The 22,564-nt window shown below is 47.4% G+C and overlaps 1 protein-coding gene across 1 annotated transcript in view; it reads right to left on the bottom strand.

The window, feature by feature from the left end:
• The window catches only part of LOC124080422 (acid-sensing ion channel 2-like), a 251,938-nt gene that overhangs the window by 67,972 nt on the left and 161,402 nt on the right, over positions 1 to 22,564 (bottom strand). The window contains exon 2 of the mRNA XM_046426345.2: positions 16,895 to 17,045. Coding sequence (XP_046282301.1) covers positions 16,895 to 17,045 — 151 coding nt within the window. The remainder of the gene's footprint in view (positions 1 to 16,894; positions 17,046 to 22,564) is intronic.

Here is a 22,564-nt window from a genome sequence, read left to right as displayed (position 1 = left end):
TGAATTCAACCCATGTGGCTAGCGGCAGCCTTGGACAGCACAGTTCTAGAATATCCAGCTATGAAGCAGCCCTCTCAGCCCTGCAGGAGGGGTGAGGACTCTACCATCTTGCCTTCCTAAGCGGATGCCTCTTGAGGGTGGCTTGTCACCTGAAGGTGACTAGGTGGGGTTCTGAGCACAGAACCATGCATATTCATGGCCAGACCGTGGCTGCAGTCCTGAGTCCCCTGGGTGTTGCTTACCCTAGGTACTTATTCCAGATAGACCTTGCTTCTGGTTCTTGTTGGAACTGCCCCTGGCTTCCTTCTATGGATTGTTCTACAGGTTGGTTATGAACGGCAGGCCCCTAAATCGCTGTCCTCACACCCCCAATTCTCATCCATTTCCTGGACATGGCAAAATTATTTAGAGCCAAGTTATTACTCTCAGACTGTTAGATCCAAAGGGGACCTTAGATTACCTACCTCAGAAGTTCCCAAGCTAAGATGGCACATTAGAATCATCCAGAGTGTTCAGAATTATGATTGCTGGGATTCGCCCCTGGAAATTCTGATCCAGTCTCTGTGGGTGGAGGGAGCCCAGAGATCTACATTCTCAGGAATTCTGATAGAGGTTATCTGAGGCCAACCACATTTGGGCAAATAGTGATTTAGTCCACAAAAGGGAAACACCTTGTTTGTTTTGGCAAGTCAGGAGCAGAATGAGGACTTGAAGCTACATCTCCTGATTTTTAGTTCAGTACGTTTTCTACCCCGCAAGGAGTGTGGTCCATTTAATGCAAGCAGATGTCCTGGTTCATACCTCTGGGGTTCTGCAGGGGGAAGGAGGAGAGGGAATATCTTTTTCATTGTCATGTCCCCTAAATCCCGTAGCACAGTGGCTGGCACAGAGCAGAGTTCTATAAACACAGAATGAAGCAAACCTCCTCTGTGTGGGTCTGCTCTTCCCTGCCCTCTGATGTCCTGGGTATCTGCCAGGGTTCTGATCCACCCTGGGAAATGCCAGCTGCCCATGACTCTGGAGAGGCAGGTGAGGCTGCACACAGGACAGCAACAATGACCGTTAACGATAACTGTGACACCTACATAATTTGCGGGCCCTAGTACAAAATGAAAATGTGGAGCCCTTGTTAAAAATATCATTAAACAATATTGTCAAAAATCTATTTGTAAAAAAACAAATTATTATAAAAAATAAAGAAAGGATTTCCATATGGTGATCACACAGCGTTAAACCAAGCATATGGTCCTTCTGAGCCCAGGGGGCCCTGTGTGGCTGCCCTCGTAGCCTGATGGGTGCTGGACAGATTGTTCAAACCCTCCTATGACTCCCATCATCAAATGCTTCAACACTGACTTCCTTTAAAAGAGTGCAGGCCCCTGGTGCAGTGAAGGATTTGTTTACACATCATGAACACCAGGATCCAAAGCCCCAGAGAGAGGAGAGGGAGCCCAGAGACAAGGAAAGCTGTTGCACACATGGCGTTAGGAGCCCCTGTTAATTGAGACCAAACTGAAACCCAGGCGGCTTCACATGCAAGACCATGCGGAACCAAGAGGAGGGTGGTGCAGTGAGTGCCACCTGCAGCAGCCAAGTTCTCCCACGCTCTTCAGGAGGACGGCTGTGGCGTGCGCGAGGTGAGACCTACCTGGGGAGGGTTTCTCTGTGCATGCAGAAAGGATTTGGGAGCTCTGCTGGAGGAGAGACGGGAGCGTTGGGCAGAATGCATAATGGGGCAGGGAAAGTACATGGCAATAAAAGAAGCTTAAATCTTTAATCTTTGCAAATTACAGGAAACACGCCAAGGAAATAAACACTGGAGAGAAGGAAGAAGAAAAGCTTCTCTGAAAAGCCCGGGGAATTTTCTAGGCTCAGGCAAGGGATGCGTTGATACAAAGCAATCTTGTTTTGAACAAAGCTGACTTGATAACAATGGCCAGGTGAGGGGCTCACTTGGGAGCAGTGGACAGCAGGCAGGCGGCACTGAAGGGGGTGTCTCACAGTACAGGAGGGGCCCTGTGCAGGACGGCTGCTTCCTGCCCCTCCTCTCCCAGTGGGTCCCCACTCTCAGTCCACCCTGGAGTCTGACTTGCAGGGACAGTGTTAATGGACTGCCTTGTCCACTAGCTTCTGGTTGGCATCAGTCAATGGTAACTCAGGTAGGAAACTGGATGGGGGAAAGGACAGTCAGGCTGGGCTCTGAACTCAGCCTCTCAACTCTATTTTCTGGGTCACTGTGGGTTAGTTTACTGTCACCGGGTTGAGGGGCTTGGAGGGAGCTCTCCACACCGCTCTCCCTTCGGCTTCTGGTACCAGCTCTGTTTCCCTGTCCCTAGGAGTGGTAATGGCTCTCTCTGCCTTCAGTCCCAGGATACTGACCGCCCTGGATCACTTTCCCAAGCCTTGCCCACTCCTTTGTAAATAGCCTTTAATTTTTTTTATGAATGAATAGTAATTATATATAATAGTGTGATTCATTGTGACATATTCATATATGCACAAAATAAAATGCCCATAATTGATCAATTTCATTCCCTAGTACTTCCCTCCTTGATCTGCTCTATTGATTTTTCTTCCATATCCATGAGCCCCGCCCCACCTTTTCGCTCTCTAGTTTCCACATGTGGGAGAAAACATATGACCCTTGAATTTCTGAGTCTGGCTTATTTCACTTAGCATGATGTTCTCCAGTTCCACCCATTTTCCTGCAAAAGACACGATTTCATTCTTCTTTATGGCTGAGTAAAATTCCATTGTGTATATGTACCACATGTTCTTTATCCATTCATCTGTGGACAGACATCGAGGTTGGTTTCATGACTTGGCTATTGTGAACTGCGCTGCCATAAACATGGGTGTGCATGCGTCACTATAGTGTGATGACTTTAACTTATTAACACCCAGGAGTGGTAGAGCTGGGTCATGTGGTGGTTCTGTGCCTGGTCTTTTGAGTAAACTCCACACTGATTTCCATAGTGATTGTACTAATTTACATTCCCAGCAAAAATGTCTAAGAGTGCCTCCCCACCCTGCCCCCCATATCCTTGCCAGTATTTATTGTAACTTTTACTCTTGATGATTGCCATTCTAACTGGAGTAAGAAGAAATCTCAGTGTAGTTATGATGGTCATTTCCTTGATTGCTAAAGATGTTGAAGAATTTTTTTTTCCATATGTTTGTTGGCTGTTCATAGTCCTGTAAGTAGTCTTGCATTAATCTCTCCTGGTATCACCTGGTTTGAAGGTGCTGTTCATTTCCTGCTTGGGTACAGATTGGTACAATCCTGTGGGCTCTCTCTTAGCCTCTGAGAGACAGCAGAGTCCCCTCTGTGGTACCATTTGTGGAAGGACAGCCATTACATTTGAGGACACTCAGGGAAGACCTGCCACCTGTGGGGGCACACCATGATTCTTGCAGCATATTCTTACACTGGTTAAAAACCACCTGCTTGTGAATTTCATCCCTGGTCCTAGCTCTACCCCATCTTCTACTGCACACACCTACAAGGATCACCTCAGAGAGGAGCACCTTGTTCTGAAGAGGCAGAGATGCAGGCCTTTCCTACCTGGAGGGTCAGAACCACAGAGAGCCTAGGACAGGTTAAGTGCTTGGGAGTCTGGCCAAAAAGAAGAAGTGTGTGTGTGTGTCTCTGAAATGTACGGACATTGCTCTTATTTCTTTTGTCCTAAAGCACTTTCTAAGATGCTGCTTTGGAGTTCATAGAAACAGGAAGAAAGAACTGGCCCCAGTAACAAGGAGTGCTTTATACCACTCCATCTTGGCTCCCTCATTCACTGGACCATGTTGTATTACGTGTGCTCCATGGGTGTGTCTGCTGGTCAAGGACCAGAAGCCCAGCAGCAAACCAGGCAGAGTCTCTGTCCTCAGGCAGCCCACATTCTGGCTGCGGAGACAGGCTCCATACAGGGACATGTGCGCCATTAGGCCAGCAGGGCAGGTGCTGGGGGAGGGGGAGGTGGGGGAGGGGACTGGGCCAACACTGCTCTCTTGGATGGGAATCAGGCACCGCCTTCCTAGGTGACCAGGTTTGTATGGTAAACCTGAGTGAAGGGAGCAGGTGACCCACGGATGACGCAGGGTTAGAGGGGACAGTAATGCCGAGTCCCTGAGACAGGTATGGGTCTGGCCCATTTTAAGAAGAGCAAGGAGGCTGCAGTGGCATGGCCAGTGGTCAGAGGCCAGCTGATCATTTTATTAACTCCTCAGGTGGGCACCGCCATTTTACAGAGGGATACACAAAAGTCTCAGAGAGGTTATCTTGCCCTGGCCACCACAAAGCAAATCCAAGACAGAATCTCTGTCCACTTGGCTCCACCGCTCTTTGCCTTCTTATAGGTGTCCCCTTGAACAGATGTTCTGTGCAATTTGGTGCTACTGGCCCCATTCTGCATTGGGTAGGGGACTTTCGGGACTTTGCAGGACAGGATCTTGAGCGACTAAGCTTTGAATCCTGTCTGGAAGATGGCAGACAACAATCTTGGCATGGGTCCGGTAAGCTTTGGGATGTTTTCCCAGACTCCACTGTACGGGATTTCCAGTCACCCAGAAGCTGATGTCAAGAGCTCCCCTGTGTGACACAGTGTTTTGTTTTACATTTTGCTCATCGTACAGAGGAAGAAACCAAGCTCAGTGAAAGTCAAGGACAGATTCCTGGCTACCTACAATTTTGGAGCTAGGAGAGACCTAGACTGTTCTTTAACTAACTTCTCAGTGGGAAGAGCGAGGCCGGCAGAGAAGGGAGCAGCCCATGGTGGCGGGGATGTCAACTGGCAGCTGGGCAGAGCCTGGGATCCAGTATCTTCACTTCTCATCTTCCTCTGCCCTTTGCCGGATGTCCAAAAGACTCAGTGGTCCCAGATGACAAGCCCGTGAGCTACCCGCTGTAATAATTTGGTTTACAGTGGGCTGTGCAGACTTTGCCCTTTTATCTCACAGTTCAGGGAAAACTCATTAAGTGTGAATTGGTGACAGTGATAGGGACAAGTGTCCCAGCCCTCGAGAGCCTAGGTAAAGAAGGCCAGCTGAATGCTCTTTCAGGTCCTCAAGATATACTCTCTTGGTCCCTGCTCTTCTGCTTGTGCCAGAGAAATTCAAGAGGACAAGGTCTAGCGAGGGAGGCAGCAAAGTGCCTTAAGAAAAACACGGGCTCTGACATCAGGGATCTGGGTTTGATTCCCCACCATACTATTTTATAACGGTGTGACCTCATACAGGTTGCATTGCCTTTCTGAGCCTTAGTTTCCTTTCTGTTAAAAACCAAGTTGGGGCTGGTCTCTCAGGCACTTTTAGCTCTAATTTTCTATGAGTTGGGGGCCATGTATAAATCTCTTAACCTCACTGCATCTCATTAAAAAAATAGATTTAAAAAACTGGATGTGGCTGTTCAGAACTCACATCAAGTCAGAGAGGCTGATTTTTGTCAAAATAGCAAGAAGAATCCAAAAATTGCTGCTTATATAAAATTGGCTAGTGCATGTCTTGTCCTCCCTCTCTGCCCCTCCCTGGCAGGCCCAGTAAATCATTCTTAGGCAAGAAAATCCAAAGCCAGCCCAGAGACGGGAAAGCTCATGCTCGGCTGCACTCAGGTGACACAGGCTAGGAGAACTTCCGGAGGAGAAAATATCAGCATCGTGTCCGCTTGCTGGATGGGCTGTGATGGTCTGTCCTGGGTGGCAGTATGCTGGAGCACAGCGTCCTCACCAATGCCTCCAGGAGGTGCTACTGGGTGGCCACAAGAGTTTGGTAAAAGCCACGAACTCCAGCCCTTTCTGCAGAACCACAGAGCTCATGGACATTTTAAAGACACCATGACATGGTGAAAACATGCTACATTGTGTTGAACTCGGTTACCCAAGGCCACTGGACTTCTTTTTCATTTTTAAAGTGGAGAGGACAGAGGTGGCCCAAATCAGAAGATGTGGAATCAAACCCTCGTTCCATGACTTATTAGCTATGAGATCACAGGGCAATCACTTCTTGTTACTCACTCATTGTGTCAGAGACCTGTGGTTTGGAACAGAAATCGCCCCCAAAAACTCATGTGTTGAAGGCTTGGTCCCCAGTGTGGCAGTGTTCAGAGGTGGGGCATTTTTGGGGGGGCGTGTGAGTGGATCATGCAGGCTCTGGTCTCATCTCTTAATTTAACAGGCTACTGGGAGGTGGTGGAAACTTTAGGGCAGATGCTAGTTGGAGGAAGTAGGTGATTGGAGGTGTGTCTTTGAAGGGTATCTTGGAGCTCTGGCCCCTCTTTACTCTCTCTTTGCTTCCTGGCTGACATAAGGTGAGCACCTGTGCTCCACAGGCTCCCTGCCATGGCGTTCTCTGTAAGTGACTATGGACTGAAACCTCTGAAGCCATGAACCAAAATAAATCTTTCCTCTTTGTAAGCTGATCGTCTCCTGTGTTTTGTTGTAGCAGCAGCAAGCAAACACAACTGCTTATCACATCTGTTTAAAAAGCTAATCTGTTAAAGGATTAAAACAGCCTGAGACAGGGAATCTTAGTATGAGAATCAGGCAAAATACAGTTCCTTATACTCTGTAAGGCCATGTGCCCCCTTTGGGGAAGGAGATAGTAATGTTAGGTCTTGGTTATGTAAACAAAGAGTGGGGCTGGACCTACATTCTTGCTAAACACAATACTTGCAAAACATACATTATTGAGGTGCTGTACATGGAGTTGGGTCTAATCCCATTACAAAAAGATTTATCCCAAGGATTCTTTAAGTAATGTGTTTCTCTAGTGCATTCAGGCTCAGAGATTATAAATTATAAATTACTTGATAAGAAATGACTTGGTTCTGGGTGGGCAATCAACATGTGGGAGATACCACCCTTGAAAAGCCACCAGGAAGGGCCATATCTCTGAAATGATGCAGGAAGTTAGTGGATGATTAAGATTCTATTTACAAAAATTCTGCTTATATATGCTGAGGGTGAAGGGAGGTACAACATTTTGTTGAACTCTGTTCAGTTTGCTGAATGGATCGTGTAGTATAGAGACTGTGATGTGATTATAGAAGCCAAAGTCCATCCACGGCACGACTGCATTCATAGCTACTTTTTGTTATGGAATATCTTCTCAAATAATAAATGGAAGCACAATAGTTTTCACGTGAGGCGATGCTGGGGAAATATTTCAATATTAAGTAGGGCATCCTCAGCTTTCCAAGGGGTGGGAAAAGGTGGTCTAGATCAGAGTTTCCTACACCGGAGTCACTGGGGGAGTGTGTTATGGGGCACATTTCAGGACAGTGCCTGAAATTCTATGTGTCTAACAATCTCACTGGTGAGGCCGATCCTCCTGGTTGGAGGACCACAATTTGAGTTGCAGGATTTGGGCACGAACACCTGTGCTTTAGCAAAACATACCAGGCTCTTGGTGGTTTGACCTCTACCTAGCTGCTCCAAAACACCCAGAGCCATTTTTGGCTTTGGTCCTTCTTCCCCTCCATGTTAGGGACCTCACCTCCCCATGGTCCCACATTCTCCTCTGACTCCCACACTCTGCCCAGCAACCTGGTCAACAGGCCTGAGACTGGGACCAAAGTCATTTCCTCTCTGAAGCCCCTTTGAGAGATACATTTTTCCTCCCCTCTAGAAGGGGTTGCCCTTCCTTTGCTCTCAGTCTGTCTTCTATCTGTCACAGCGCTTGATGACACTTAAATATTCACGTGTTCTCTCGCCAGACTGCAAATGCCTGGCACTCCTTAGGCACTTTATATGAAAGCTGTTGGATGAATGGGTTTCCATCCACCGTGTAATAGTATATAGCTTTCCTTAGATAGTCCTTTGATTGTGAATTCTTTGAAAACCCGGACTGGGCCCATTATCTGTAGCACTGGAGTGTCCAGCACATAGTAATTGCCCAAAGGAGATGTATTCATTAGGGGACATGATCCCTGGGGGTGAGTCTGTTTTGTAAGCTTCCTAGGTATTCACTGTGGACCACTGGCTGGCTGGCTGGGAGTTTTAACAAAATCACCTATATTTTCTGCATAGCACTTAGCATGTGCATTGAGCAAGGTTTTCCCAAAATGAGAAAAGCCAGGCGCCTCTGGCTGTGGAATGGATGCCTGTCCCCACTGATGCTTCTGATTTATGGAATCATTTCTCCGGAATCCTCAGGCACATGTGGAGACCCCCGCCAGCACATGGGCCCACTCTGGGGAGTAAGCATCCCATCTCAGCTGGCCTCTCTGAACACAGGCCAGAGTTTACCCTGGAAGCCGAGAAACCATAGCAACCACCGACAACATCCACTCTTGCCTCGTGCCATTTGTAATGGGGGAGAGGAGACAGGTTACCCTTGACAGCTGCTGAGGCCTCCCAGCTATGTTGAAAATTTATGATTATTTTTAATTTAACTTTTATTTTTATCAAAGCAATCTATGTACATAATTTAAACAGCCAAATGGTACTGCAAGGCTTTTAATGAAAAGCATCAGTTTCCTGCTCCACCTCTCCCTACCCCCTGAGTCCCACTCCTCAGGGGCTGCAACTCCCAGCTCACTGCCGGAGCCGTTTCTTGTGGTGTTCATGTTCCTATTTCCATGGGTATCGACTGATTGGCAGTTATTTCTTGGTTGTAAAAAAAAAAATTTAGATATTATCCACTGAATTCCTATCATGGAAGGTGAGGATGTGAGATTCCTGTCTGGAGGTGCTGAACTGTTTTTCTGTTCCTTTCATCCTCTTAAGGATGTGTTTTGATATTTTGGTTCTATCTGTGTCCAGCTTTGTTTTTATTTTATTTTTTTGGTACTGGGGACTGAACCCATAGGTGCTTTATCACTATGCTACACCCCCTAGCTTTTTATTTCTTTGAGACAGGGTCTCACTAAGTTGCCCACACTCAACTCAAATATGAGATGCTCCTGCCTCAGCCTTCCGAGTCACTGGGATTACAGGTGTGCACCTGGCTGGATGACCAGCTTCTTTCATATAACTATGGAAGTGTAAATATTGTCCACAGTTCAGCTTGGTGTTGTGTGATGCTATTTTGTCTTTCTATGTTTTGTTTGCTTTGCCTTTTGTTCTCTGGTCTGTTTGACTCACCAGGTACCTATCACTAGGAATCCCAGGCTCTTGGGCAGATCTGTGAAACACCTCTCCGTTTAGCCAGAACCACAAGGTTCATCCCTTTTGAAGCCAACAGGTGACTGCTCCAGTTTAGACTGGCTGCTTTCTAGGTCTCCTGCTCAGCGGTCTCCCAGGTTTTTCTTTTCATCTATGTCTGGGAATCTCCATAGGCCAGATCTCCTGTCTCCAGAATCATATGTGATTCTCTTTCTTGGTTGATTCTCTCATCCTCCAGTAATTTCTGGAAAAGTCTATATGGGAGATTTGCTTTTCCAAACCACATTCTACCCTGCACTTCCTTTGCAGTTTGCCGAGTTAGGATTCTGTCTTAGAAAATAAAGATCAACCCCCTTTCCCACCAGGACATGTTGCCTTCCAGCTTCAATTACTTCTATCCAGAAGCCCTGGGCCATTCTGATTCTAGATTCCAGATACATGATTCTCTTTTCCTTTCCAGAAATGGTTAAGATTTTCTCTTAGTTTCCATTAGAATTTCACAAAGATGGTGTCTTGGTCTGGTTGTTTAGCCACTATTACAGACAGGACTTGGCCAAGACTTTCAATCTGGAAGAACATGAACTTCAGTTGAGAATTTGGTTCATATTAGTTCTTTCACAATGTGCTCTTCTCTTATTTTTTGTTATTCTACAATTCCTAGTAGCAGGCTGTTGGATTTTCTGGATTGATCCCTATTTTATTTCTCTCCTATTTTCTGTTTGTCTTTTTTTTTTTAAAAAAAAATTTGGCAGTGTTCCTCAATTCCAATTCTTTTATAGATTGTTTTTAATACCTGCAATCATAATTTTAATTTTGATTTTTTTCTTCTCTGAATGCTCCTTTTTAATAGCACCCTGTGCTTGTATTTATGGATGCAGTATTGTCTTTTATCTCTTTTGAGAATTTTAATTAAATCATTTTAATGTTTCCTTCTGCTTCCTGCATTTATTTTTCATTTATTAAACACTTATATTGCCTAATTTTATCAAGCACTTTTCTAACACATCATAAATATTAACTTGCTCCTATCTGCCTAACAACACTATGGAGTGGATAACAGTACTCCTACTTCAGAGGTGATGAAACTGAGGCTCAGAGAAGTTAGATAACCTGCCCAAGGTCAGACAGCTGGTAAGTGGAACAGCTGGGATTTGAACCTGGGCCATCCTTGTTCTACAACTTATACTGTTAACAATGATCTCTATCTCACAATGTTTCCTTTCTGTTTGGTTTGGGTTTCTTTCCTGTTAATAGTTTCCCTGGAGTGCTTGACTCTGGTGGTCTATTCATGGTTAAGAGGCACTTAAAGGCTGCTCACCCCCTCCTGTGTGGGGGACTTTTCGAGGTATGTCATGCTAGGGCCTAACGAGGCTGAGACCTCCTGATATCATTTTCTGTGGTACGTCTCTCTTGATTTCTCCGTTTCTCCAGGAAAGAATATCTCAAACACCTGATTGGGGTGGGTGGAGTCGTATGAGCAGGTACCTCTGCTCAGTAAGCAGAATTCCTCCTCCTCTCCCTGGTATCAGTTTAGCATCGGGCTCTCAGCTGGACCTAGTCTCCCACATCCAGAGCCTGTCTCTCTGTCTCCTGGGGCAGGAGAACAGTCTGTCTGCCTGCTTTGGGCTCTGGGATGATACCTGGGGGACCCCAAAGCTCCACCTCTCATCCTCATCTTCAGCAGCTTCTGAGGCCTCGACTCCTGACCTTTCCTGGGGACTCTGTGTTGAGGACGGTGGGGCCCTTATTTTCTAGTACAGGTCCTTACTTTTCAGCCTGGTCTATTCTGCCGAGCCAGTGACCACTTAACCATCTGCTTTCCACCTTCCACACGTTTGCTGACATCTACTGTCATTGTCCTAGTGGGTTTGCACTAAAAATAAAATACTTGATTTCTGTTTCGGTGGGTTGGGGAGGGAGCATCCCCTAAATGCTAATATCCAATCCACCACGTTTAATCAGAAACCTAGATTGTCAGCTTCCCTGAGACTCAGGAGCTCTGCAGACACATCATGAGCTTCCTGCACCATCCCCGCAGAAGGGACAGGGATGCTCAGAGCTGGTCTCTGGAATGGACACAATCATAGAATCAACCAATATTTTTTAAACCAATAATATCTGCCTCCCATCCAGTGGTTTCCAAACTGGGCTCCATGGAACCCTAGGGTTCCTCAGGGGTGCCCAGGTGTTGGCCATAGGAGTAAGGGAGAAAGCAACCTGAAGTTCTGCTTTCATCTGTTTTATATGTGGGGACTGTACTATAGCTTTTATTCAATATAATGATTCCATTCTTAAAAAATAGAAATAAAAAAGAGGAACAAATAGAAAAGGAGGATTGCAACAGATCTATCATTACATGCCATTCTCTCTCCAGGGTTGTTGTGCAAACCTTTTTCCGTGAGCTATTTTAATGGCAGTTGTTTTTACAATCACAATTTTGTGGAGGGAGCATTGCTTTGGGGTTCCAGTATGGGTTTTAAGCTTGATTCGACTGTTTAACTTGGTTGTGTGCCCTTAGGGAGCTTGTTCAACCTCTCTGGGCCTGTTTTTTTCATCTTTCAATAGGGATTGTCACCTTGTTAGCAGGGGAACTGGAAAGATTCATGGGGCAGACTCTTCATGACACATAGTAGCTGCTCATCAATGTTATTCCTCCTTGTCCCTGGACCTGGGAGTATGTACCATTGCAACATTACATCAGTCCAAGATCCCTGACCTTTTGGGGCTTCATATTTTAGTGGGAGGGGACAGACAATAAAACATAATGAAGTGAATCATGTGGAACTGACAAAGATGATGCATGTCAGAGAAGCAAGGAAGAGATGAGCATATGAGGAGGGATAAGGAGTGGACAAGTGGGGTCACAATTTTAAACAGGGTCAACTTCATTGAGAAGGTGATGTTTGAGCAAAAACTGGACAGTGAAGCAATTAGCCATGTGGATATCTGAGCAAGGAATCCAGATAGAGGGAATAGGAATGCAGATGATCTAGAGCAAGAGCGTCCCTGGAGTATTTGAGAAGCAAGAGGAAAGTCAGCGTGGCCAGAGCCAAGTTAACAAGGGGAGAGTTGAAGGTGATGAAACCAAAGGTCAACAAGAGCCAGATCTTTACCCCTTATTATAGCACAGATTTTAAAAATAATATCTATACCCCCAAAATACCTGATATAAAGTCATATTTATGTACACTTAATTCTAGGATTTGGGAAAAATCAAGGCAGATTCTGTTTGCTAAAATGTGCATTCGGTAATGAGAAATAGAAGGAGATGGAACAGGAAGGCCCTCCTTGTGGTCCTTCCAATGTTTGTATCCATTTAGAACTGGAGCTCCCTGTACAAGATTTTGGCTTCCTCAGTTGGCAACCCTCCCCGTCAGCCCCACCTTGTCCATTGTGGCCAGTCATGGGACTATCTGCTGCAACCACCAACCACCCAGTGTACTCAGGGTCGATTTCAGGATCCTCTCTGGAATACACTCCCCTGCTCACTGATTGGTCCAGAGGTGGTCACCTGACTGAGCTTGGCCAATAATTCCCTTCTCTGCTTGTTTTTCTTTTTTTGAAACAGGAAATCAGCAAGATAGTCAAAATAGTCTCTTGCTGGCATAGGATCTATAAAATAAAAAGAAAATCAGTATCTACTGGAAGCCATGTGTGGGGAAAAAAATGTACATGTGTGTGGAAAAAGTCTGCTTCTAGTGAGACAGAATGAAAGGGACTCTGAGAGAGGAAGGGTGAGAGCGCCCTGGGTTCCAGTTGTCTCAGGCTGCCTCCTTGCCACTCCTGCTGGCTGGTTGTTGAAGCTTGCCTTGGATTCTGAGGGCAATACAATTCCTTTCAAGCCTCAGCTTGTTTGATTCAGGTTCCTCTCATGTGCAACCTAGATAACCCACTGCCTATTTCTTTTATCTTTGAAGTTACTCAGAGGTATCTACACAGAGTTTCATTTTTAACAACCTCCCACCTGCCTTCAATTTAATTTCCTTTAGAAAAACTCTGGCCATGAAATCTGTACTTCTATGGTCTAGGATAGTTTTTCCGAAAGTGTGTTTTGTGAGCTCCTCCATGGAAAAGATTTCCATGGACAAAGGCATTTGGAAAATAAATATGGCATGCAATATTTCTCTCTTGGAGATTCATAATGTAGCATATTAAAGAATTCCTGCAAAGAATAAATGTGCATAACGCTGTCAAATACGGACTCTCTGGATTCTTTTCTGACCCTGGGTCCTTTTTATTTATATAACACATAATATCACCAACTCCTGATGCTCCAGAGGGTCCATTTTGGGGTCCACATGAAACTGAGTCCACCTTCTTTAAAATAGCTTATTATCGGGGTGCCCCACGCAGAAATGTTTGTCAAAGGAACCCCTTGATGTGGGATCTTATCAGCCTGGAGGAAGGGATAGTTTGGGTAATGTTCATAGCATCACCTTCTACTCACTAAGCATACAGGTGATGCCTTTATCGGACTCACTCATTGGCACCATATGAGTCAATGGTGGTCTGACAAACCATTGCTACTTCCCGCAGAGGTCCTGCCTGTTAGTTGGAATTACATCTGGAGAGGTTCCCTTGCTGCTTCCTTATCTTTCTGAGAGGTGAGTTGTTTGTAAACCAGGATGAGACTGTATCAAAGGCTCTCTTTGAGCAGAAATGGGGCTTCCAAGTGTTGAATGGTCCAAGACCCCCATCACAGATGTGGGATATCTGGAATATTCTGTCTCTGGGATATTTGGACTCACCTCCTGGCGGTCATTACTACCTTTCCCCTGTTTACAGTTTGCAAAGAGCACTCATTTGAGCCTTTAACCCATCCTGCAAAGTGTGGGCTTTATTCATCTCTATTTTATAAATATGGAAACGGAGGCTCACCCATTTTGTCCTCAGTCACACACACAGGGAAGGAAAACCTGGAGCTGACCTTGGGTCTGTCTGGCCCTACCATGCTATTCTCTCTGTCCTGTTACTCTGCCTCCAGCAACATGCTTCCAGTGGCTACTCCCTCAATAGCCACATTTCAATTCCTTTTTTTTCCTACCATCACACACATAGCTCCTATGAGGACCTGGGTCCTTCTCCTGGGAATGAGAGGTGGGACTGTCAAGGAAGCAAGATGGCCTCTGTGGGGCCATGTGGCTTGGCACTTCAGGAAGGTTGCCTTCTGATGACAGTAGCAGGGCCAGACCTGGCTGGGCTCACAGGCCTGGGGACCAATGACCAAGCCATCAGAAGTGCCTGTGCCTCCTCAGGTGGCTTCACAGATAAGCATCTATCACCTGCCAGGACCCACCTCTCATCCTTCAGCAGGGTGCTGGCTTTATTCGCACCCATGTGGGATTCACTCTGCACCCCTGCCAGCCCAGGAGATAAGTAGCCTTGAAGTAACCAGAGACTTCAGTGCTCAGTGGCTTCACAGCCTGAAGAAAGGTACAGTGGAGGAAGCCTTGATCAAGAACTCAGGTGTTAGATCTCAGTGACCTGGAGGAAGAGAGCTAGCCTCAGCCTCTTTCTCTAATGGTGATAGGCAGCTTTGCCTGTCACTCGAGGCCATGGAGAGGGAAAGGCCAAGAATGAGGAATATCACAGCCCCAGAGAAATGTGGGAGGTGGCTGCAAAAATCTTGGCCATGAATGTACTGCCAACTTCAAGTGTATCATGACTTCCTACCAGGCCTCTGGGAAAAGAACAGGTTTGGACTAGTGTAGATAGTCTCAGATATTCCTTCCTGCACTGACTGTGGTTTGAGGGGGCAGAAGGTACCCTCATAGGGTGGCTTTTTGGTCATATCCCTTTCTATCAGTGGCCAGTGCTTGGCCCAAGGCCAGGTATCCACAGGGAGGTGTGCTATGTGAGGATGTCTGTGATGGAGGTCCTGGCATTGAGAATGTGTGTGTATTTGTGTACATATGCATGTGTATGTGCATATGTCTATTCATATATATGTGTGCATGTATGTGTGCGTGTATTTGGGCGTGTTTGTGTATGTGTGTGTGTATGTGCTTTGACTCTTGAATCAAGGTAACAGGCTGGGAAATCTGTTACCATGGAAGGACATCACTAACTTCTGCCTTGGGGGTGAGGTCTCCAGGATTCAATTTTTTTCCTTCTTTCTCTTCTTTCCCACAAGTGATTCAGTAAGCACATCTATTTTAGTGTCTGCAGGAAGGGCCTTGCTTTGGGGACCCAGACTCCAGGACCCAGGGTTGTTTGAAGGCTCTGTGGTCACAGGATGCAGCTGGGCCTCAGGATGTCCTGGAAAGCCAGGCCTGTGTACCAGCTCTTGGGGGTGCTGGAGCTCAGCAAGAACACAGACCTTCATTCAGTTGCATGTGGGGCCTGAAGGGAGGGGCCCTTAATTTACAAGAGTGGACAGGGTCCACGGAGCATCTACCCAGCAAACACTGACGTGTCTCAGCGCACGGGAGCTGCCGCAGGGCGCTGCTGAAGTAATGCGTGTGGGGTCATCTTATTTTGAATTGAAGGTGCAGGGGACTAAGATCGTGTGAGGCCAGTGGTCATGCTCACTTGTCTCATTGGGGAACTCAGATGCAAGGTGCAGGGAGCAAGGAAGAGCAGATGGTGGGAGAGAGCTTGGCATCTGCAGCCAGCTGTCCTTGGGGGTGGCTGGGAGGTACCCTGGAAGGGGAGGCTAGACGTCTCCCAGTGGGAGGCATCACTAGATGGGGCCAGCAGGATGCCGGGCTGGGCTGCTTGGCCTCCACCCCTTCCTCACTTCCCACTGAGGGTCCAGGGTCTCCCTCCTGCTGGATCTCCTCTCCCCTGTCCCCTCCCTGGGCTCATCTCTTGGCCCCCTGGTTCCCCCCATTATGCCTTGCGCTCTGCTTGATTTTGACTTCAGATCTATTTTGTATCCCTGGTTCCCCATCTTGGGCACAACGGCTTGACCTTCTCTTCCTGGTGAAATTGCAGAGGCTCCCAGCATTCCTTGGCCTATGGCTGCTTCACTCCAATCTTGGCTTTGGTCATGACATTGCTTTCTCCTCTGCCTGACCTTCCTGTGCCCTCTTACAAAGATCCTGGTGATGATAACAGGCCCACCCGGATAATGCAGGACAATCTCAGGATCCCATTCAAATACCCTGCATAGGAGAACACTGTCCCTGAGCCCCGTCCTCTGTAATTGTATCTCCTCTGCTAAGCTGTGATCAAGGACCTGGGTTTTTTCACCTTAACACCCTTACTTGGGTGCACAACTTGAGAGCATACATGGTTAATGAATAGTTTGCAAAATAAGAAGTCAGAAATGAATGCATGAAAAAAGTTTTAAGGCCCAAACACATGGGTCCCCAGGGGCTCGCACAGGCATGGTGCTGTGTCCCTGAGCTCATGACCTTTGGTTTTCCAACACCTCTTGCAGTCCCTTCTCCTTCCCCCAGCGGGCAGGAGTTTGCTCTCCTTTTTGGATGGATGGTCCAGCCGGGCGTATTCAGGACAGCTGGGAGAGGAGGAGGCTGGTCTAGCCCGACCACAGCTGTCCTTAGAGCCTTCCTTCAGGCCTCCTCTTCAATACCTCCCCTCCCTCATCTCACCTTCCCACTCTAGTCTTCCCATCATCTGCTCCCCTCCCACCTAGAGAAGTCTGAGGAGACCCAGGGCGACACTCCCATGCCAGGGACATCTTCACCATTCGCTGGCCTGTCGCCAACCCCTTGCTGGACAGCAGCCCTTCTAGGGAGGGCCAAGACAGCCCAGCTGGGCCACACCAGTACTTCTGAACCAGACCTGCACCCTCGCCACCACCCAGAGCCCCATCCCTGGGCCCCGCTCACCTGTCTCTCCCCAGATGGGCAGGTACTCATCTTGCTGAATGTCCAGCATGATCTCCAGCCCGTTGCCCGTCCCCCCCTTGACCGTGGTGAGCAGAGGCTTGCCATCCTCGCCTGAGTTAAACATGTAACACTTCCCATATTTTGTAAACACCTGAAGGAAAGAAAAGAGAGAGAAGCACATGGTGACTTCGCACTGGGCTCCAGAGATGGGTGAGACCCCAGAAGTCCCACAGCAGGCTAGTGTCCCCACAGCCCATTCCAATCAACCCCTCTTGGAGTCCAATGATTTCTCAACCTGACCAATGACTGGACTTTTGCCAAGTGAGATTCTGGTATCAAAGGATCAATCTGGACACCCTTTGGGGCTTGGCTTGTTAAATGTGATCTGCTCTCCTGGAAGGTCCACTTCTAAGCATCAAATATCATCTCTAAGTTTCTGACCCTTGAACCCACATAGCTGTGTCCTGGGCTCCAGACATGTGGATCCCACTGTTTGGTGTCCCACAGATGCTACATGCTCAGCATGTCCCAGACAGAACAGATCTCCTTCCTCGGCTTCCCCACTCCAAATGGACAGTTGTCTTATACTCTGTCCCAGGGACAGCACCACTACCTGCAGAGGGGCTCAAGCCAGACTCTCAGAGCCACTGTCCACTCTTCCTTATCCCTATGTGCAATCAGCCAGCAAGGTCCCATCACGCTCTCTCTAAATATGCCTCAAATCTAGCCTTTTCTATCCTGCTATAATGTAGGACCCAAACAATTCTTGCGTGGGCTTCCCTGGTTTCCTAGCAGGACTCCTGGATTCCAGACAATGTTGTCAGCCCAGGCCCTAAGTTAACTGTGGCTCCCTCTTTGTGAAATGCAGACCTGATCATGTTACTCCAGTGCTAAGAGTCTGACGGGCTGCCCCATCCCCTTTAGTCTAAAATCCAGATCCTCCATGCCTAGTCTTGTAGGATGTGCTCTGCCTGCTCCTTCTCCCTTCCGCCCTCCTGGCTCCCACCAGAGTCCTCAGGTGCCTACCAAAAATAAACTCAGGGACTGCATCTGCTTGCTTACTTTTGTGGCTTTCTCTGGTGGCTAGCAGTTTCTGTCACTTGGGGGTGCTCCACAAGTATATGGCAAAAGAATGAATGGTCCAAGGAATGAGTTGGGGGTGGAGCCTGAACAATTTGCACCACCTCCAGCCATACCTGGCTGCTTCACACACTTCCGGTTTCTACTTGCTGCTTCTGCTGCCCCTACATCTTTTGCTTGGTGAAAGCAAGTTTACAAAGAATCATGTGAAGGTATGGAGAAGCCCAGGGCAAGGAATGCGGAAATCTTCCTCCAAGTTTTGGCATTGCTCTCTATTGGATGTGTGACATTGGGTGGACGAAATAAACCCTCCAAGCCTCAACTTCTCCATCTATCAAATGGGGGTTATGGTCCTTGCATTTTCCACCTCTCAAGGTTATCGAGAAGATCAAATAAGGCAATACGTGCAAAAATGCTTTGAAAACCAGAAAAGCTTTCTACAAATGCAATGGGTTATTATGATTATATAACTGCTTTGGAGCCTCGTGCTGAAGCCAAATTATATCCAGCAAAATTGGCTGGAATAGAGCCAAGCCAAATGTATTGGCTTCCTTCAGACACTGAGTTTTGGGTCCAGGACCCCCTCTCTCCCTGACCATGCCCCCCTGCATGTCCCATCCTGGAGCATGGAGGCTGTAGGGAGCCCCTTTGGCTTCTCATCCTTAGTGCAGGGCAGGTAAATAGCAGAGGTGAGCTGAGACTGCCTTCCTCATGCAGATCTTGATAATGGATGCAAGGAAGGAAGATGGTCTTCTACCATGTACCAAACACTGTGCTAGACATGTTTCCTGTAGTATCTCATTTAACCCTCACAACTATGACCATGGGTGGGCACTGCCGTTCCCATTGTGGAGAGGAGGAAACCAAGAGAGGTTAAGTGACAGCTAGTAAGCAGAGAAGCTGGGCTTCAGCTCCCTGTCTTTCCTATTCTAACACGCACACTCTTTCTGGGTGTGCTGTCCTTAACCAGTGGAAACATACCACCACCCCCTGCCTTACTTTTTCTATGTCATTCATTATTCACATCCATGAGCTCCCACCTAGTGCAAGGGTTATGAAGATTTCATAAAAACAAAAGAAAAATACAAGGCCTACTGTCTGCCTTCAGGACTTAGAAGAAGGGCCAGAAAACAGCAGATTCTACATTTTTCTCCACTCTACCAAACAGCTCTGAGTCCCTGGATAGCTGCACTATTTCAGGACAACCAAGAGTTACTCTCCCAGCTTCATGGTGTGGGAGAACAGCTGGAATTAAGGCAAAGTCTAAAGCAAAGAGTCTTTCAAAGAACCAAGTTTTATCATCACGACTGCATATAATGATTGAACTTGTATAATGAACTTGTCCCCTGGAGAGATGCTCTTGGGGACCACTGTAATGAACAGATAAGAGCATTTTATAGCTAGCACGTCCATTGTAAGGGATCGGACACATCTGGAGTGACATCTGGGGTGTTCCAATAAGACCTTTTTCTTGTAGATACTCTAAATATCCTGTCTTCAAAATTACTTGGAATACAAATTGGTCTATGGTCATGAAGAGGTCTGTAAGTAAATTTCAGCTTAGCTTCAGGTTATTGCAAATTCCAAGCTCCTGGACTTCTCCCTCCTGCTTCCTTTGGTCTTTCATCTTCGGGACACTGGGCTGGGGTTTGAATGCAGTGTCTGCTCACAAAGTCAGCTGTGATCCTAGTCCTGCCTAAACATGCTGGATATTGATGGCAAAGGTATTGATCCTCCCTAAGCAATCAAGGGTGACAGAGTGTGAGAGCGGAGAGCAGGCTTGGACATGATCTCACTTACTTACTTCACAGGTAACACAAGGAAGACGTCGGAGAGAAGTAGCGACTTGCCCAAGGTCATAGAGCAAGGACATGTCCCACTGTGACCCTGACTCCTAATTCAGCCTGTTCTTCCTCTACTCCACCCTTCCTCAGCTTCCTCACTGATAAGAAGAGCTGCAAGATGCAGGGGCAGCTCTGGTCTCTCTCATCTGAACTTCAGTGGGTCATTGACGGGGGATCTGCTCTGCAGACACCGAGTGGGAGCTGAAGCCTCGTGAACTGAAGTCTTTCCCTACAGAGGACGCAGTGGACGGGTCCTCAGGTCCTTGCAGTGGGAGTGAACAGAGACTTTCTTGCTCGCCATCTCCACAGCCCTTACCAGAACCCCTCCTAGCCCAGGTGACAGCTCCTGCCGGTGCTCAGGTGTCAGGCTGCTCTTTCCCATCCCTCCTCCTGGGGACAGGGTGCTTGGGCAAGCTCACAAGTATACAAGTGTGAGCTGACCCAGGTCAGCGTTGGTCAGCGGTGGGGAGCCAGAGGTTACTAGAGCCAAGCCTGACAGATGGCCAAGTTAGAGTCTCCAATGACCAACTTCTTTATCAAGTCAGGACCACCACTAGGAGGCAGCCTAAAGCCCTCTGCTGTTCCTGTTGCATTAGGAGCGAGTCCCAGATCCTCTCTGCAACCCTGCATGGTTGTATCCATTGCTTCCTCCCCGCCATAGGCTTCCCACATACTTCGGCTCCCAGGAGGTCGGCAAGCCTCCCCCTGTGAGCCTTTCCAATGCCATTTCTTCTGCTGACCATGTTCTCCAAGCATGTGCTGTGCCTGGCCAGACCCTGATCAGGCTTCAGCTTGAAAGCCACTTCCTCAGAGAAACCCTGTTTGACGACGCCCCTGGCTGGCTCCCAGCCTCTACTTAAGCTGAGACTTTTTGTTTTACAACCTCCTAGCCCTTCATTTTTCTTTCATAAGTGTATATCAGTGTGCGAGACGAGATGGTTATTTATGTGCTTGTTTGTTGAAGTTCTGAACTAGAGCGGAAGCTTCAAGAGGGCAGGGACCTCTGCACACTGTCTCTATTTTATTGAATGGATGAGCAAATAAACGAATGGGCTCCAAGGTGCGGCTGCCCTGCGTCCTCTTGCCCACCTATGGCAGATGCCCTCAGCATGGCAGGCCTCTCCTGGTTCTCGCCTGGTTGGTGCTGACATCTTACTGAGCTCCCCATTTCTCCTTTCTCCACAGTGGCCTGCCCAGCATCCTCCTTCATTGCCCCTGAGATTTCCTGTTTGTTTTTCCATAAAGGTATCAAAGGAAATGATCCTTTTTTAGGAACTAAGATGGTGGAGGACGATTTACCTTTCTGGATGCTGGTGAAGGAGCTCAGAGGAAGCCCAGCGCCGCTGGCCGCGTGCCTTTGCCGGCCTCCCTGCCTGGGCTGCTGAGACGGCTGCTCCTGTCTGGCTTTTCTGAGGATTATTTTCCTCTGGGCTCAACATCAAAGGCTACTGAGCTATTTACACAGAGTGCAATTTTGCTACAAACTTGGGACAAGATGAGGCTCTCCTTCCCCATTTCAGGGCATAATGACATGTAAGTGTAACACATGCTTCGAATTTACGCCTTATTGCCCCAGCCAGAAAATACAATTTATTTAACTCCGGACTGTCAGGCTGAGCTCCCTATTCTTCAGACCTGCCATTCTCCTGGGCATTTCTCTGCCTTCCTGGGAAGAGCTGACAGCCCCATTGTGGATGGCAGGCTGGTTTGCAGGTTGCTAAGAGTCTGGAATTGCAGAGTTAGATTGGTCTGTAAAGAATTGAAAAAGGTGCCTATTTCAAATCTGGGTCCCCAGGAGTGAGGGAGCCTTCTGTGATGAAAACAGCCCCAAGACCATCATCTTCATGGCTAATATTTGCAGAGGGCAGTACTATGTAGAGTCTGGGTCTATGTATTTCTTCAACTTTCTCAATGACGATGAAATCAGAGGGAGGGAACTAACAAGTCCTGAGCCTCTACTCTGTGTTACCCACCTCTTGGCACTTTCATAGATACTATCTCACTCTTAGTTATGGTCCCAACCATAATTATATATGATGGGGAGGCATCTTATAGTCACATCCCCATTTTACAGTTGAAGAAACTGAGGCTGCTGAAGATCATGGTGCCATGAGTTAGGCTGGAACTCATGGGTGAGACCTTTCCATTCAGGAGGTTAAAAGGAGGGAACGATGGGATTTTGAATAGGGAATGATCGGATTTTGAATCAGGCAGGATGGGATCCAGGCAGCTCAGTCACAGCTTGTCAGTCTGTGGTCCTGAGCACATCATGTACCATTCCTAATACTTGCCTCCTCTTCTTCTGCAAACCGAGCATCACTATCTTGCCACGTGGCTGTAGGACCTCCCAGGGAGAATGTGAGTAGATCTGTTTGGAAGATTGCAGAATAGCCATCTTCACTAGCTATGAACAGTACCAGGAGAGAGGAACTCTGTTCCTCTCAGCAGAAGAGAGATGAACTAATTAGGTTGTAGGGGTGGGTCAGAGATGAATTGAGGCACAGGAGCCGTGGGGTTCCTGTCTTGCCAATACTCCCACAATCCATCTTAAAGTATTTAGAAGAGATGAAAACAGCAACATGCCACTGACTGCTTATTTCCTAATAGCATTAAGCCTACAGCCAAGGAGATTCCCGGGGCCCAGGAGTCCTGCAGGGAAGGGGGATGCTTCTGTGACTGAGACACACTATGAAAAATCTACATTGAATCTCAACAGCAGAACGGTAATCAGTTATTGATATAGCAG

This window comes from Marmota monax, unplaced genomic scaffold (genome assembly GCF_021218885.2).
Source record: "Marmota monax isolate L192 unplaced genomic scaffold, Marmota_monax_Labrador192_F-V1.1 WCK01_AAM20220418_F8-fsc00394, whole genome shotgun sequence".
NCBI lineage: Eukaryota > Metazoa > Chordata > Mammalia > Rodentia > Sciuridae > Marmota > Marmota monax.
The sequence above is the reverse complement of the archived record's forward strand: the minus strand, read 5'-3'. Positions and strand labels throughout refer to the sequence as shown.